Source organism: Larus michahellis, chromosome 15 (genome assembly GCF_964199755.1).
Source record: "Larus michahellis chromosome 15, bLarMic1.1, whole genome shotgun sequence".
NCBI lineage: Eukaryota > Metazoa > Chordata > Aves > Charadriiformes > Laridae > Larus > Larus michahellis.
Window position 1 is genome coordinate 7,097,119 of NC_133910.1, and position 16,743 is coordinate 7,113,861.

At 48.8% G+C, this 16,743-nt stretch overlaps 1 protein-coding gene across 1 annotated transcript in view; it reads left to right on the top strand.

Moving 5' to 3' along the window:
- The window catches only part of COL27A1 (collagen type XXVII alpha 1 chain), a 163,260-nt gene that overhangs the window by 122,048 nt on the left and 24,469 nt on the right, over positions 1-16,743 (top strand). Inside the window, exons 36-39 of the mRNA XM_074608623.1 lie at positions 326-379; positions 1,873-1,980; positions 16,202-16,255; positions 16,377-16,484. Of these exons, the coding sequence (XP_074464724.1) occupies positions 326-379; positions 1,873-1,980; positions 16,202-16,255; positions 16,377-16,484 (324 nt within the window). The remainder of the gene's footprint in view (positions 1-325; positions 380-1,872; positions 1,981-16,201; positions 16,256-16,376; positions 16,485-16,743) is intronic.

Below are 16,743 nucleotides of genomic sequence, written 5' to 3' on the forward strand. Positions count from 1 at the left end.
GTCAGTTGTTGGAGCAGGATGGGGAAGCCCCAGGTTAAATGAATACAGACTGAGCCCCCTTTTCAACCCAGGGAAAGAGGTCTTCCCGCAGGCCAGCAGCGGGGTCCTGGAGGAGAAACTATGACTCAGAATAAAGAGGCTGAACTCCTGCTCTTGCTCCGGGAAGAGCTTGTTCAGCATTAGGATATGAGACAGGACACGTGTCGAAGTGCAGGGCTGGGCTCCTGTGGCTGCAGCCCCACTCACTGCCACCAGTCAGCTGCCGAAAGCACAGGGAAAAAGCGTATTTGGGCACAGCCTTATGGCGTTTGCTTCTGTCTTGTAGGGAGAATCAGGGCTGGAAGGGGACAGCGGGCCACCCGGGCCGGACGGTGTCAAGGTAAACCACACTCTTGTGGCATATTTCATCTCTCACACACATCTCCGTGCACTCAGGCCCCCGTGGTTCCTGGGGCCAGGTTGAAGCCAAGGGGGTTATTGGGTCCTCTGTGCAATAAACCTCTGCCCTGCTCCCTCTAAGGATTTTTTTCTGTAAGCACACATAACAGACTCCTCCTTTTTCCCTCCACTACCCACATTTCTGGCATCTGATCAGGTCTCCAAAAAGGTCAAGTTCTTCAAAATCTAGTTTCCAACAATTTGTCTGTTTTATTTGAGTCTTTACAGATTAAATTTCCAACTAATCAGGAATTCCTGGGCCTGGCAGGGGAAATCAGGCATTGTCCATCACTCTCCCCTGCACCACTGACCAGAACGTTGTTTGCAAGTACAGAAACCAGATCCCCTGCCTCTTGGCAAAGCCCCAGGTGCTCGCTCAGGGCTTGCACTGCGCTCTGTGGCTGCTGTGAGTTTGCTACCTTGCCTTTGGAACGGGACTCTGATTTCTGTCCCTGCACAGCCGGCCTTTCCAAACAGGCCAACAGTTTTGTTCCATGGAAAGTAAAAGCAGCCGGTCCCACAACAATGCGGTTTATTGCTTCGTTCTAGTTAAACTATTTGCCATGTGTCTCTACTTCTGCTTATCTCTGAATGTTGGACCAAAAGACTCTTCCTTAAAGACAGTCAAGGCTTCTGTATTCTCTTGCCACCACTAACTGTCCCCAAGAGCTCTCGAGCCAAACCAGGTCTTTCAACCTGGATGAGTCTCTGGACAGCAGAATTGCTGCTGCAGGAGCATGTGTTTAATCAGGAGAGATGTTGTTGTGCCCTCACTAACGCAGGTGCAAGTGGACAACGACTGTACAGGCCAGTTGGTTGCACACGTGTAGGTGTGGCTGTCAGTACAGAATTGGCCTTTTTGATTGTCTCCATAAAATTTTGTGCCATCAATTATAAGAATGGGATTTGACATGATGCCTACTGCTCAGACCACAAATCCTTCACAGGGGCAAGATGACACTGTTTCACAGAGTGTTTGTTTATTTGAGCCCCGGACTGATTCCCATTTGGCAGCAGGAGCCAAGCGACTGCTCCGGACAAACCCATCCTATTAAAAATCTTTCAGCATCCTGAGCTCAGGGCTTCTGGGTGAGGCAAGGGAGACTTTCAGATCTTGTCCGTCTCTCTCATTCATGTGGGAGGTTCAAGCCTTATTGCAGGAGAAGCAAAAGGGTTCAGATTACCCTGTGTAATGGGGGAGTTCCTTCTCCTCCAGCCAAGAGACTTTAAAAAAAAGAAACCTGGTTTTGCTCATTTTGTTAAATGTCAAGTGTATTATGACTCATGCTCATTCATCCTTTTGCTTGTAGACTCTCTTCCTCTCAGACTCCTGAAATATTAATTATGTGGTGGGTTTTCTGCTTGTAAGAGCCATGTACAGTGACGCGTGTGTTGTGTGGGTATGAAAAGCTCCCACCCTCCTCTCTTCCACAGGGAGACAAAGGAGAGCAAGGCCTGGAAGGAGAGAAAGGAGAAAAAGGCAACGAAGGACTGAAGGGAAAAGAGGGGCCTCCTGGATATCCTGGCATCACAGGTGTCCGAGTGAGTCTGCAAAACCAGCGCCCGTAGCTGGTCCGTGGGTTTGCTGTAGGAACTAGTGCTCTCCTGCACAGGCAGCCGTGCGTGTATCTCAGATCACCAGGGTACGGGTATTGGCCCAGCACAGCTCCTGCACCCTCCGTAGGGCCACCTGCGCTCTGGTTTCCAAATTAGCAGTTGCGTTTTGCCCCCAGAGGATCAGCAGAGTGCTGTGTGCTCTTGTCTAAATCCCTGCACGCAAGATGACTTGAACCTTCCCGATGGCTGCAGCGTGAGCCCAGGGGTGCAGTACGTGCTGCCCAGCGCCGGTGTCGGGGCGCCGCTGGCGCACACTGAGCTCTGGGCTGCAAAAGGCAAACCAGCTCGCCTGAAGAGACGAGATCCTTTTGCAAAAAGAGGACAAAAGAAAGTTTGCAGTCTTGTGTCTGGGAGGCTGGATTGCATTTAAACCCTAGTAAGAAATAAATAGGCTTTTTCTTTTTTTCTTTTTTTTTTTTTCTTTTTTTTCTTTTTTTCTTTTTTTCTTTTTTCTTTTTTCTTTTTTTTCTTTTTTCTTTTTTTTCTTTTTTCGTCTTTTTTCTTTTTTTTCTTTTATTTTCTTTTTTTTTTCTTTGTTAACAAGGCCGGTAATTACTGTAGACATCAATACTACTACAACAGGGCATGCCACGTTGCAGCAAAACACCTGGGGGCAGATTGAGGGGGAGATACAGGCAGTGAACCAGGACACTGCTTTGGGCAGGAGGTCTCTTGAGATGTGACTTGTTGCAAATGTTGTTCTGAAGTATGTTATTTTTGCGAAAAACTGCATCCAGGAGATGGTTTGGTCTGTCAGTGAGGATACACACTTGAGATGTGGCTCACTTCTCTGGACTGCTGTGGGCTTTGGGACACTGTGTCTCTACTGCAGCTGTAAAATGGACCACCTCGCAGGGTATTAGAGGGATGTGCAGAGGCTGCGAGGAGCTGAGCTTCCACTGGCTGCCACAGCTGGCGTTGGCCTGGAGTTTGGAAATGGCCAGCTTTTGCCTTCTCTCACTTCTGTTTGATGATTACTTGCTTACTTCTGGTTTTCCCTTCTAAGGTTTCTCCTTACATATAGAAAACAAATAGATGAAATTAGAAAGAAAAAACAATTCTGGCTCCTAGGTGAGAGCTGTGGGGCCAGAGGAGCGGCGCAGGGTCTGGCCTGGGGCTCCTTCAGTGGTGCCAGATGGAGCATCACTCTGCCCAGTGCCCCAGTGGGCTGTTCTGCCTGCCGTGTCAGGCCCTTCTGCTCAAAACATGGAGTTTATCAGCTTGAGGACACGATGTATTCGTTGTAGTTATTGTTGTGGATCAAAGTTGTCAGGAGCGTGGACGCGCGAGGCTCGCTCTGCGAAGCGGTGCCCGGTTGAGTCAGGATGCAGCCAGCCTGGCCGCAGCAGCCATGCTCACCTGTAGCACCAGTCTTGTTCCTCATGCAGCCGGAAAATACACCATTTCCTACCCCACGTCTCTGGGAGGTACGTGAGCAGCTCCGGCATGTCAGAAGGAATGAGTAGCCCAAGTTTAACCAAGTTTGATGGCAGCTCTGGAATCCCTGCCCAGGATGGGCGGGAGGCAGCAGAGCGGGCAGGTACCTCTGGGCGCTGGGCAGATGCTCGATGTTAAAGCACGTTGTTTTTCCCTTTGGTGACATTGTGGCTGGCTAAAAGGAGGGCAGGGAGAAGGGTGTGAGGGGATGGAAGCAGCAAAGGGTCTGGATTTATGTTATTTTTGGGCTGAGGTTGGGATTTGAGCACGGACTTGTCTAGAAAGTGGAAACATTGGCTTAATACTGTGGTGCAGCACCATAAATGTGCAGAATGAGGCTGTAGTCCTGCCCCAAATAAGGCCACCCTTGGCCACAGCCCCCTGTGCCCACAGGGAGCTCTGCAGGATTAGGACCGTACCGGGGGCGAGGGGTGGTCCCCACTATCCCCCGCTCCCTCCCAGCTGCAGGCTGGCACGGCCAGACGGCTGCCCTCGGCACCCGGCCCTCCGTGTGCTGGACTTCTGGCTGCTTCACGTGTTTATATTGTGCATGTTTTAAGAACCAATAAAAATACTAAAATCATGCAAAAGCCATATTAAGTTATAGAGTATAAAATATAGAGTCTCTCAGACTCTGTCCCTGCTGTTTGCCAGCATGTCCCTGGGAACATGATGCCGTTTTCTGTTTTATTTAAAAAAATAGAGCCAATAGAGCCAAGATTCCTGCTCATAATCACTCCCTTTTGTTTTTTTTTACTGCAGAGTGCTATATTTCCATCTACTATTTTAATATGCTCCTTTGTATATCCTTATGTCTAAACTCAAGCAGACTTTGAGACCCATGTAGGCTCCAGATAGCACTGCCTCCCCTGCCAAACGCCTGCCGTTACCTAATGCATAGGCCGAAGTTCCTGTGCTCGATGAGGGAATTTGAAGATGGAAGTCCTCTGATAGAAGCACAAATAAGTTTTCTCTTCCCGTTTTTATTTTGAGACTTTTAGCCTACCTTCCCGTGGAGAAAATATACAAATATTTGTGGGATCGTCCTTAGATTTCTGCCAAGTTAAAGTTCACAGCTCAGAGATACAAATCCCTAGGGATTTGTATCCCTTTTCCACTGAGGGTTGGAAGCTGGAAAATCAAGTCAACCCACCCTCTGCAAGACGTGCCACAAAAACCACCGCAGGAACAGCCCGTCACGAAGCTGTACAATGGGCAGAGGTTTTTGAGGCTGCTGGACAAAGATAACACCAACCTTGTCGGGGAAAAGTCCTGAAGGTTTTCACCCAAGGGCAAACGCCAGGGTTGCACTGTGACAAACTCCTGTCCGGGATTTGTAGGGTGGCATGGAAATTGCCTGGGGAAGGTGTGCATTGCAGGGAGGAGGCGTGTTGGCTTTGGGTGTGCTGCAGATACTGCGTGTTTACACATTACGCATGTTGCATATGGTTTTAATACATCTAATGTGATAACGTCACACTGTCCAATACTCAGTTTAGATGGTTTTAAAGAGAACTTCGTCTTTAGCTATTGCATCTTCATTTGATCTCTCCTGGTGTGACACCCAGGAGTCCTTGTATCCATGATTCACTGCATTCCTGCCTGGATCCGCTGACTTTTCCCTGGGCTAAAGATGTGTGCTTCTGCTCCAATATTGCTGGGATATCCTGCTCATCTGCAAAGGGGACAGGGGAGATGTTGACGCTTTGGTGCCATTAGTGGGAGAGACACACAGACAAGGACCTGTCCAGTTACTTGTGCCAACAAACTGACCTCCATCTGGGAGTGTGGAGCACATCTTCTGCTTCTGGAAGAGATTCATTTTAGCTTGAGGAAGCTGATGCCCATCTGCAGTCATGGACATAGAGACAAGCTTCTCCCATGCCTTGGCTTGGTCCTGTGTTCCACGCTGCCTCGGCACTAGAGGGGACGCACAAAGACATGTCCTCCACGAGCAGCGACAGCCTCTGGAAAAACCCTTTTCATCACAAGTCCTTCCAGCTACACCACCTCTTGAAGATTTTTCCTTAACACTGAGGATGTGTTTAGTCTTAATCTCTATTTTGCTTATGTCTAAAGGAACGTGACATTTTAGTATCAAGTATCCTCTTGACAGAAGTAGGAAATGAGGCGCCTGACTGCTCTGAAATTATCTGGCTTTATTGCTGGTACATTTTCAGCCCATTTTGCACAGTGGCCTGGGGCAAAGGCCTGGTGCTGGCAGCGCCCCGTGTAGCCGCAGAGCAGGTAGAAGCTGGGGAACTTGGCAGGGCACGTACGAGCTCACACACCACATGGCAACGGGCCAGCGCAAGGGATGGAAAGAGGTTAGCAGTTCTTCCGTCTGCACAGTCATAGAGCTCCCTGGGAGGCGGCAGAAGAAGGAATGTGCTGGAGCACCTTCATCAGAAGAAGGGATGCACTGGAGCACCTTCATCAGAAGAAGGGATGCACTGGAGCACCTTCATCAGAAGAAGGGATGTGCTGGAGCACCTTCACCACGTGCTAAAGCTGGAGGAAGCATAAAGGGTCTGTGCTGCCCTTCTGGATCATGCAGGAGAGAGACGTTCTCCCAGCGATTGATGCCTACAGCAGGGACACGTCTGGCTTTACTGAGCAAGGTTTTATTTTCCAGAAAGCCATCCCGATGCTGATACAACATTACCAACTGAGCACAACAAACTTCCCTCGGTGCTCAAGAAAGAGTTTTCAAAGATTGTTAGCTTTAACTTGGCTCAGCGATTTCCACTATTAACATATCTGAAAACCGGTTTCCACTGTGGTTTTAAATCTCAAACAAAAGCAGCAGGGAGGCCCCAGCCGAGTCTCCAGGGGTAGTTTGTACATGTTTCAAAGCCAGTGGATTTCAGCAAACAAACCTGGCAACTGAGATGGTCTGTGAGTCTCACAGCTGTGGCTGGCAGGGCTCGAGGCAGCTGGAGCTGAGATACACGAGTATCCTCTATCTTTTGGTCACTTTGTCCAAGTTCACACTGCTCCGTTCAGTCCCAGTTCTTGCTCAGCAGAGGGGTGGGCCAGTTGTCCCTCTGGTCCTAAGAGAGAAATCGGAGCACCTGAACCACTAACTAACACACAGCCGAGTCAAAGATCCACTTGAGATTTCAAAAATCGCATCAGAGGCGTGCACCTTTCCTGAGCTGCTGTCTCACATATTATCTCCTCCCAGAGGTTTCCATCTTCCTGTAAAACAGACTTCTTGCCTTCTCTTGACCTTGACTGTCCTTTGGACTTGGTCCTTTGACCTCTGGTTGGTGTGTCTGAGCAGTGAGCAGTTGACAACCTCTCTTCCCTGGCAGAGCACCAGGGACTGTTTGGGCATCTCCGTTCAGAGTCTGGCTGGAGCCGCAGATCCTGGGGTCAACAGTGCGAGGAGTGAGAGCAGGAGTTGTCCACTGGAGATCCAGACTTTCCATACGGGCAAGGCAGGACAACGATATGTCTCTGCGGTTTGTGGGGAGACTGGAAGATACAACGGCGTGTCAAACCCTGGCAAGGCATGCATCAGCAACGCAAGTGTCACGGTCTAGTTTGCCAAAATAAAAAGTCAATTTATTTGCCAACCTGTCATTGTATGAGGGGATAATGCCACAGCGCCTGAAATATCCAAACAACATTGTTGGAGAGTGATGTACGTTTACGAAGGATCCAGCTGCCAGTTGATCCTCCTCTTTGCAACGGAGGATGATGAGTCAAAGGTTGAAGTCACTGGTATGCAACTGTCAACCCGGACACAGACAAGTGGTCCCCTAGGGCAGAACCCCTCAAAGCGCTCCTCTCTGCTGCATCTCCTCTCCGACTGCAGAAAATACAGCATTTCAGCTCTTCCCTTGGAGGACAACTGATCCGCCGGTGGCTGTACGAAAGGCCCAAGCCAGTTGGCAGGAGGGAGGTGGTGGGTTTCCAGCTGCTCTCCGTAGCTGTGCACTGTGGTTTTCGTAATGTGCTGGTTGTCATACAAGGCAGACATCTGATAGCGAGGTTTTTACAGTTCCAGGAAAGCAATTGGAGAGCCTGTAGGTAATGAAATACAACATGCTCTGAAACAAGAAAATCCCTCGTTGTTCAGCAAAACTGGGAGCCCAGTTCTTTTCTTTTTCCACTTCCTTTTTAACCTGAAATCCTATCTGCGCTGTCATTCAAGCCACGTCAGGACTCGGAAAGCTTTGAGCCAGACGCTCCAATGGTATAAATCGCCATAAACAATTACATCAGAGAAGATCTGGCTGCATGTGCCGGCCCTGCTGCATGGTGCAGATGTGCACCAGCAGACCAAAAGAGCTCTCAGGGCTGGTAAATCCCTTTGCTCTGATGCGACAAGGTCCAAAGTCCTTTTGTTTGCTTTCCAAGAGGGTAGAGTGACGGAGCTGAGCTGGGGTGGAGATCTGAGAAGGTTTTTTGAGGGAACTTGCAGTGTTTTTCAAAAGGATAAAGCCACTCTCTAGGCCAGTACAGAGCACTCAGTGAACTCGTGGCTCTTGGCTCCAGTGCTGCGGTCTCAGCCACGTCGCTCCCCAGAGCGGCAGTAGCTCCACAGGCGCAGCATTGGATGGTGTCCTGAGGACAGCATCCTTCCCATCGTGTTCTTGTTTCTCCATCGTCTACAGGCTACAGTCCTGAAGTGGAAGGTGGACTTGCTGGCCAGGCTGGACCTTCTGCTCTCAGCTAGCAGAGTCGCTCCAGAAGTGTCCCGCTGCGGTCACAGCTGAGATGGAGCTGGTTTCTGGGCTCTGTAATACCAGGGTAGGGCAAGAGCTCATTCTCATCTGACACTCTGCTCTATTACCAAGTTGTCCAAACATCACTTACAGCAGAATTTGTCCCAGAGTGGTTTTTTGCTCTTTGTTCTTTTCTGTTTCCTGCCATTGAAAACACAATTCAAAGATTTTCTGCAACAAAGCGCCTCGCTCTGCTGTCGCTGAATCCAGCCATTCACTCCCAACACATGAGCTCAGCAACAGCTGGCAACCCCACACCAGTTACATGGCATCCAGCTCCCCGAAAACACTGAGGCTGCTGAAGGACAATCCTGGAGTCACTTCTGGTTTTAATCTCTGCTGTCTATGCTTTTTTTGATAATGTGCTGAGCTGTTTTTTCCTGGAAAAGCTGTTTTTCATGCCCTGGTCTACAGACTGTCTGTGGAGCTCTTACTTGAAAGAAGTTTCCTAAATTCTCTCAACTGGAGGGCGTGGGGTTACCCTCCGACTGAGCAATGGAAGGAATGGAGAATACTGGGCTCAGCGTGCAGGGGAGGGCTGTGACAGCCCCAGCAGCGTGCCAGTGGTAACAGCGAGCTCTTCACACCCTTAAAGTAGGAAATAGTTACTACTCCTGATCTTGCCCTTGAATAATGTGTTAGCAGCAGAGGCACAAGGTGACTTGCCCAGGGTGATGCGGGAGGTGGGTCAGTGGCAGAGGCAGAAGGGAACCGGGCGCTCCCCAGGCCCATTCCTGTGCCATGCCTCGGATTGGGCTGTATTGGCCCACGGACCTGGCACATCTCTGCAGATGTTTCCATGAGACAGCTCTGCTCATCCAAAGGGCACAGGCCCTTTGCTGCAGAGCTGAGCATCTCCTGGGCTTCTGCGTGAGCCACATCCCAAGCCACAGCTACACCTTCTGCACGGGAGGAGAGGACACAACAGGACATGCTTTTCCTGCCCTGCAGCCCGTCCTTCCCAGTAGCCACTATATCAGCAGGGCCAGATCCTATACTGGAGCCCAGTTTCTGTAAAGGTGCTTGTGCTCGGCCGTGGTGTGTGATTGTGTAACAGCCTTGGAGTATCATTACTTGCGTGGACCGACATCCAGCAAAGCCATAAGCAGGTATTTGCCTTGCATCAAAACTTAAAGGGGAATAAAGTTGCTCAGGAACGCGGTCAAACATGCTTAAGCTCTTTGCTTTGAATAGGGCCGAAGCAAGGGTCAGGGCGAGAGCCTCTGCATAGCTGCACCCACAGGTCTCTCCCCTTCCCCATCTAGAAGAAACGTCATCGTCCCTGGGCAGCTCTGCCCTCAGCTGCAATCCACTTCTCCTTTTGCTTTAATAATCAGTGCGTCGCTGATGGTCCCAGGTTCAGCCTCTTCTGTGTAAATCTTTACATCCCATTTTATGGAGAGGTACACACTGGATTTTGTTGTTTGGGAGATTTTATTGTATGGATTTTTCCCCCCTTGTCTGATATTCTGGTATCTGTGGCTTGGCCCACCAAATCCGCTGAAACCTTTGGAGTGGACCAGCGTTGCCTGCAAGCCCTGGGAATCCCTCAGGGAATCACAGAGGTCTCCCAGTCCCCAGGGAACTGCATCTTGCAGCGACTGAGGTTTCTCTCCGGCAGCCGAGGGGCCGTTGGCCCTCGCGGTGAAGTCGGCCAGCTCTGCCTGGTCTCCCTCTGCTCGGGAAGGCAGGCTGATCCCAGCTGGTCTTCGTTTAGAGTTAATAGGAGTAGAAATGAGCCAGAATTTGAAATAAATCCCATTGACTTGGCATGGTTTCTTTCCTGACTCAGACGAAGGAGACGCACTTTTTGTGCAGTTACTCCAAGATTCCCCTCCTTATTGCAAGAGAGGATTTCATTCCCCTCCTCTTCCACAACCCCAGGGCATCTGTGTCCTTCAAAAGGAAGATATTAACCCTTGGTGTTTGGGGGAGGAAACAAAGAGCACAAGTAGTGCTCATTAGCGTAAATCAGAGTTATGCTGCCCAAGTGCTCTGTTTATTCCTTTCTTCCCAGTTGTCAGCTTCCAGCTCTGGCTAATTCTTTGGAGCCTTTTGGTGTCATGGTGTCTGAAAGCTTCACAGCTCAGTAAGGATGAGGGCTTGCACTTATCCTGCACTTCCCACCCACCCATCAAGGTTTTTGGTGGCACTTTTGTCTCCTGAGCTTCCTTAGAGATGAGGAAATAGAGGCAAAGAGTTGGGGGGAAAGGGGATTTTCCCCAAAACAACAAATTAGTGGCGGTTCAGGGCTATAGACCAAACCAGACCAGCTCAGAGCACACAGCACTGCTCTGTACATGATTCTCTTTGATGCCTTACACTGTGATTGCTTAGAAAACCCAAGTTAAATAGACCTCCTTATCCACAAAACCAAAAGCGGCATATTTCAGAGCAACATCTGCGTGCAGATAGGAACTTGTACTGAAGGAGAGAGTTTGGGATACAGGATTTTGGTTTGGATTCCCCATTTTAAGCTGAGGAACTCAGCTGAAAGGAAAGTCATAGTGATGCTAGCTGTAGTCTTTCCATCCAAGATCTTTTTATAGGATTTCCCCATCTCACTTTTTCTTTGACTTCAGCCAGCCAGCTCTACCTGCACTCACCACTCGGGTTTCCACGAGCAGGCCAAGAGCCCGTTGCTTCCCAGTGATCCCAGTGAAGCCCTCTGAACCTCACAGTACAATCGGGTCTTTCTTCTCGAGAACAGTTGAGTCTTTCTTCTTCCCCCATACTCATTCAGGAGCTGCGGCCCTGTCTCCTCCCCTTCCAAACTACTGCGAGGCAGAGTGATTATGAAATGTGTTTCTTATAAATCTGAAACATTTATGTCTTCAAATGCCCGGCCCCAATAATCCCACTAATTTCCTGAGTGCTTGTGAACTGTCCTCCATGGGGGGAGGCTTCTCTCGATCAAAGTTTATTAAGTAGAGGTTCTCATATGGAGACATTGCTGAGCAGTAGGAAATGATATGGGGCTTTTTCATTTCCCTTTAAACGAGCTCGCTGGCTGGGCCCTGAACAATATGGGCACGGTCATCCTATGTCTTATGCTTCCTACCTATATTGCTGCTTTAGCTTTTCTGCCCTTTCTACATCCAGTGCCTCAAACTATCACCGGTTTTTTGCCATCACCATTGGCGCTCTCTTTTCTTTACTCAGTAGCTGCCTTCTGGTGGTTCTATTTCTTCCTGCTTCATTTTTGGTAGGGAGGAGTGACCTCAGACCTTCACTCAATGACACCCGAAAAAATTTGAAAATATGGTCCTGCTCCACAACAGTCCAGAGTAATCATGAACTGCCTGAGACAGGCTTGGGGAAGCTCTCTCATCAGTACTCTGCCCTCGTAGAGCTTCCCTCCTGTGCTGTGCTGTAAGTCTGCGAGCAAGGCAGGGACATTTGTGTCCTCTGAAGTGCCAGGAGCCACCGTTCCCCTTGAGTCAAACCAGGACGGTGAGTCACGTCTCGGTAACCATCTCCCTGGACCTATTGCGTGTAGCAGAGCATCACTGAATGTGGGGGAAGTTTGGGTCTGGATTGTAACGCTGTTTGTTGTTTGGCTCCATTTGGGGCATATCTCTCTGCAGTTCATTCAACTTCCTTATTTTGTTTTTCTGGATGTTGTTGTCGTAACATAGATTGCAACTGTTGATGTCTTGAGAATTTAAAGCCAGGCTGCTCATCTATTTGCTCTCAATAAACGTTACTGCTGTGCCATGCAAGAGACCTGATTTTGCTGCCAAGGCCATCAGCAGCTGAAAGCCTCTTTTTTCCTTAAAAATTAATTAATTTGCATTGGAAAATAAACCATCCAGCTTTTTCCTTAGGGGAATATCTAAGGCCATACTAAAAAAAAACTTAGAAAATTGGGTCCTTACTGAAGCTGACAATGAAATGTTAAACATTCCAGATCTAAGATGATATTTTTTTTGCTTTCCTTGGGTATTTGGGAATACCTGAAGGCATGCAACTTCTTGAAACCGCTGCTTTCCACCATCCCTGGTCACAAATACCACCATCTTCCGGAGGTACTGATATGCTTCTCTAGTGAAGAGTGCAGTATATAAAAAGAAATCACCATTTAAAAATAATCCCGCTCATGGAAGAAGCTTGGAAAGAAGATTTGTTTTCTCAGTAAACCAGAAACCCAAAGCATACAACAAAATGTGTACAAACCCCAAGAATAAAAGCATCAAGTGTTTAGTGCCTTGGCACACTAACCCAACTGATTTGAATCCAGCAAAAAGAACTTGGAATTAATTATTCTTATGTATAGGCTTTTGTACATTTTCTACCCCTCATTACCATCTCTGCTAAAGGGAGTAGGAACCCAAGGAACTTTGCAGTGAAAAAGGAACGAAGAGGTTCCTGAGGTACTTTGGAGACCCTGGGTAAAGTTACGTTCTCGCTGAATTTTATTTTTATCTTTTTCCCCCCACCCTGTTCTGACCCTGATTTTTCCGTCCCTGGGCAGATGAGTCAGAAGAATGGAGAGAAAAAGAATCTGACCTTTTTTGAAGGCTACTAAAGTTGCTGCTGGGCTTGTTATTGGTTGTATGACGTGTGGCATGTGACAATGCGGTGATTTCTGGGAACCGGGAACGCAAACCACTCCGTATGTGCCCCGTGAGCATCCATGATTGCAACAAATGGCAACCACATCTGGAACATCACAAGCAGAGATATTGCATATCTGGGAACCCCAGACAAGTGTTGAACTGCCTCTAAATTCATACGGGCAAAATTCCTACGCAGTTGGAGAAAGCACATCCAGGAAAATCAGACATATGGTAGGCTTCCCGCTCACCAGCAGAGCTCTGCTGGCCAAAGTCCTAGAAAGCGTGCTGGTAGAGCACAGAAATATCCTTTGCTGATAGGGCTTACTCCGTTCAAGGAGGTGACTCAGGCTGCAAGATCCAAGCCACGTTGTTGCTGATGGTGTCGCCAGCACAGTTTGACCCGTTTATTTATACCAGCAAAGCTTTTAACTGGCAGACAAGAGCTAACAGCAGCGAGGGAGGCTCAAAGGAAGATCCCCGTGGTTTACTGGGAGTGACAGCTGGTCTCACTATCACTGACAAGAGTTGGAGATGCTGCCAATTTTTTTTTCTCCAGCAATGAAGAAGGAGCCGCACCCCAGCTGGAGGAGGACCCAGGAGAGCCTTCTGGAGTAGATGAACATCCCTGCTCAATGAGCCTAATGCGTCATAAGGGGAAAAGCCATTACAGGCAGTTTATCAGAGCCCATATCTGTGTTGGGACTCCACCAATAGGGAAAGACAAGCTGAAGGAACCCAGCGAAAGCTGAGACCCTGTCTGAACACAGCATGGTCTTCTGTGGATCAAGTTTATTTGTGTGAGCAGCTCTTGGACTGTCAAAGTTGGGTTTATGCTTCTGGTTTTTCCCTCTCTCAGATGACTCTAACCCTATACCTGTACTTCATGATTGCGGGTGCAAGCATGAACTTGAATGCTGCCGGATTTTAGGAGCGGTGTGGAAATTTTCTTTCTCAGATGAAGGCCTGAACCTTTCTTCTCAAAAAGCAAAGACATTTCCCAGTGCAGGGTAGAAGCAAGTTTCAGTCTTTGCTTCCATGGGAGATGTATCCAGGTGAGGGGAACCAGGCTGCACTTCAAACTCTTCTGAATTAGCTGTGAGATCCCCGTGACCTCCCCTGGGAACGGGGTCCATCTTCTCTGCACAATGATAAGAGGGTACATCTCATCAATGCACTGGTGTCTGCGTTTTTTACAGACAGAGCAAGGCATCCTCATCCCAGGGATGGAACCGTAACATGCAAGTATTTGTTTCAAGAGCTGCTACAGCACAGCAATTCAGGAGCACATCTGAGTGCGCAAAACAACTCTGCTGGAGAAGATCAAGGGCTTGGCCATCACTGGGGCCAGGAACAGATTTAGTTTAAAACAGGCTTTCTCCCGTGCTTCCAAAAGATCTTGGTGCATAGTCTAGGGATACTGATGGAAAACCACTATGCAACTAATTAGAAATCCTAGTTGTGTCTTTATTTGTTCATGTCTTGTTTTGACAGTAAACTTTGGTGAGTGATTCCACTATTTGCTCTCCAAATTTTCAAGCCACTAAGCATCAGGGTATCACTGCAGAACAGACCCCGTGAGCATCGTTGCTGCTTCACTACACGCATCACAACCAGTAAGTGGAGAAGTCAAGGGACGTGGTACCAGGTCCATGGGTGAGCTACCTGCAGAGCTGGATGGGGATGGCCATTTCCCAGGCTGATGCTTTCATCAGTGAGGATTTCTGTGTGCTCCTGTCAAAAGCGTAAATCACATGGGTGATGCTGGAGGCTTGGCACCCTCAATTCATCGCGTATTGCGGCTGCTCAGCGTCTGTGGGAAAATGATGCCAAGAGTGATCTCTTGGAAAGGGGCAGCAAAAAATAGCAACCAAAAACCTCAAGCTGTATGGAAGAGACAACAGAACAGGAGCTGTGCACTCCTCGGCGGGGACCTGTCCTTTGTGAAGCTCTAACGGCGTTGGCAAGGTGGGCTCTTGAAATGCTTGTCTTGGGTAAAATGGAGCCATTCCCTTTGGGGCAGTGAAGAACTGGCACAATTCTTTAGGGCTGTACGTAGTCTGAATCGCTCCTTTGTGTTAAGAGCAGGCACTTGGGAGGCCCATGTTTCAGATCAGAGTGAAAACCCTCCGATACGGCTAGCTTTATAAGTTCCTTTTGTTCAGCTGAGACTGATACTTTTCTGCAGCCTCAACGGTGGTGAAAATTATACCTTCTTAACTGGCAGGGAGAGATGCTGTGCGGGCGCGTAGATGCTGTTGAAAAGTTTGTCGCAACTGCCAAAAAGCATGAATTATTTTCTTCAGTGATACTTTTGCTTCTTTCTGTCAGATCCAAAATATGTTGCCTGCCTTGCAGCCAACGGGGTCAAACACTGAAAAAATGAGCTCCCTGGGCTCCCTAAGGAGAGCGTGCTGTACTTAGTTGCTCATCACAGCTAATTTCTGCTGTGTGGGTGCAAGGAAGGGTGGCAGTCCTGCTGCGTGCGAGGTACCCCCCCTCGGTGCACAAAGCAGGCCAGCATTTCTGTCCCTCGTCGCTGTGGCTCCCGCTTGACGCTTTGCATCCCACTCCATTCCTAGATGCCTGCTCCTTATATTGGCAGTTTGATGTGTTGTGTGTTGCAGCGATAATACGACAAATAGAGGGAAGGTTTTTGCACAGCGAGCAGAAAGCTGTGCGTGGCAGGTAGGCGGAAAATTAAACTGCTGCCTGTTTTTACAAGGTAAAAATAAGGAGAATTGCTGTTGAGGCAAGGGTTCCACTGCTGGTATCCTGAAACCAGAGGAAAAGTACTGATACCCAGTTCAGTGCTATAGTTGATGGTAAAAGATACAACTGTGTACCTCAGCAGTGCAGAGATGGCAGCTCTGTCTGCAGACCAGTGGAAACATTTCGGGGGCGGGGGCAGGGTAAACGTGTTTCCCACATTTCAGCCCTTTCTGTCGCCGTGGCTGGGTAGGTACCATTTTTCAGTTCAATGGGTGCTGTCTTCAAGGAGCACTTCTGAGATCCCTCTTGTTCATCCTTGAGGACAGATGGGCACATCAGATGGCAGTTTTCTATCACTCGCCTGGTTTTTGAAATGTGATCTGAAGATGAAAAATATCACCTTTCAGCCATGTTGTCCTATAGTCAACTGGGCACAGAGATCTTTCCACCTTTAAGCAATGAGATTTCCTTCTCCATGTGTTGGAGCAGCTCAAGAACCAACTCAGCCATGCTCCAGCTGCACTACCTGTGAATTCTGGCGTTAACTTCATGACTTCCAAGTCTCTTGTTGGCTCCCATGGGAATAGGACAGGATGGGTGAGGACACTGTCAGGGTTGCCTGTACCAGGGAAGTGGCCTGGGAGTGGCTGGTTGGGATGGGATTTCTTTGCTTTCCCATTCCAACAGTTTTTTTTGCTTTCCTAGGGACCAGAAGGGAAACCAGGAAAACAAGGGGAAAAGGGCAAGCCTGGCCAGAAGGTAGGAACATCTCCCGTTGATAACGTCTCCTCCTCTGGATCTCTCTTTCTTTGTTCATCTTTGACATTTATCTGTAGAAGCAGTTTTGTCCTACATTAACGTCAGTGCTTTTGCTCTGCAGGGCAGCAAGGGCTACCAGGGGCAGCTCGGCGAGACTGGATCTCCAGGGAAGGAGGGGCCGAAGGGGAACCAAGGCCCTAAAGGATCCCGAGGTACCCTGGGACCTATGGTGAGAAGAGCTCTGTAAATGGTTGAACACAACACGCAGAAACACGACTAGCAGAGGTGGGCACAGGCCTGAATGAAGCAGAGAGTCCAGCAGAGGCTTCAGAGCAGAGAAAGGGAAGTGATGTTAGATGGGTTTAATTGGCTAAAACAGCTCTGAGCAGCACAGGAGAGACTCCACTGTGGTGGTTGTGTTGGTGCCCTGTGAACCCGGCTTACGTTGCATTGTGGCAGTTCTTCACAACTCCCCAGATAGGCTGAAA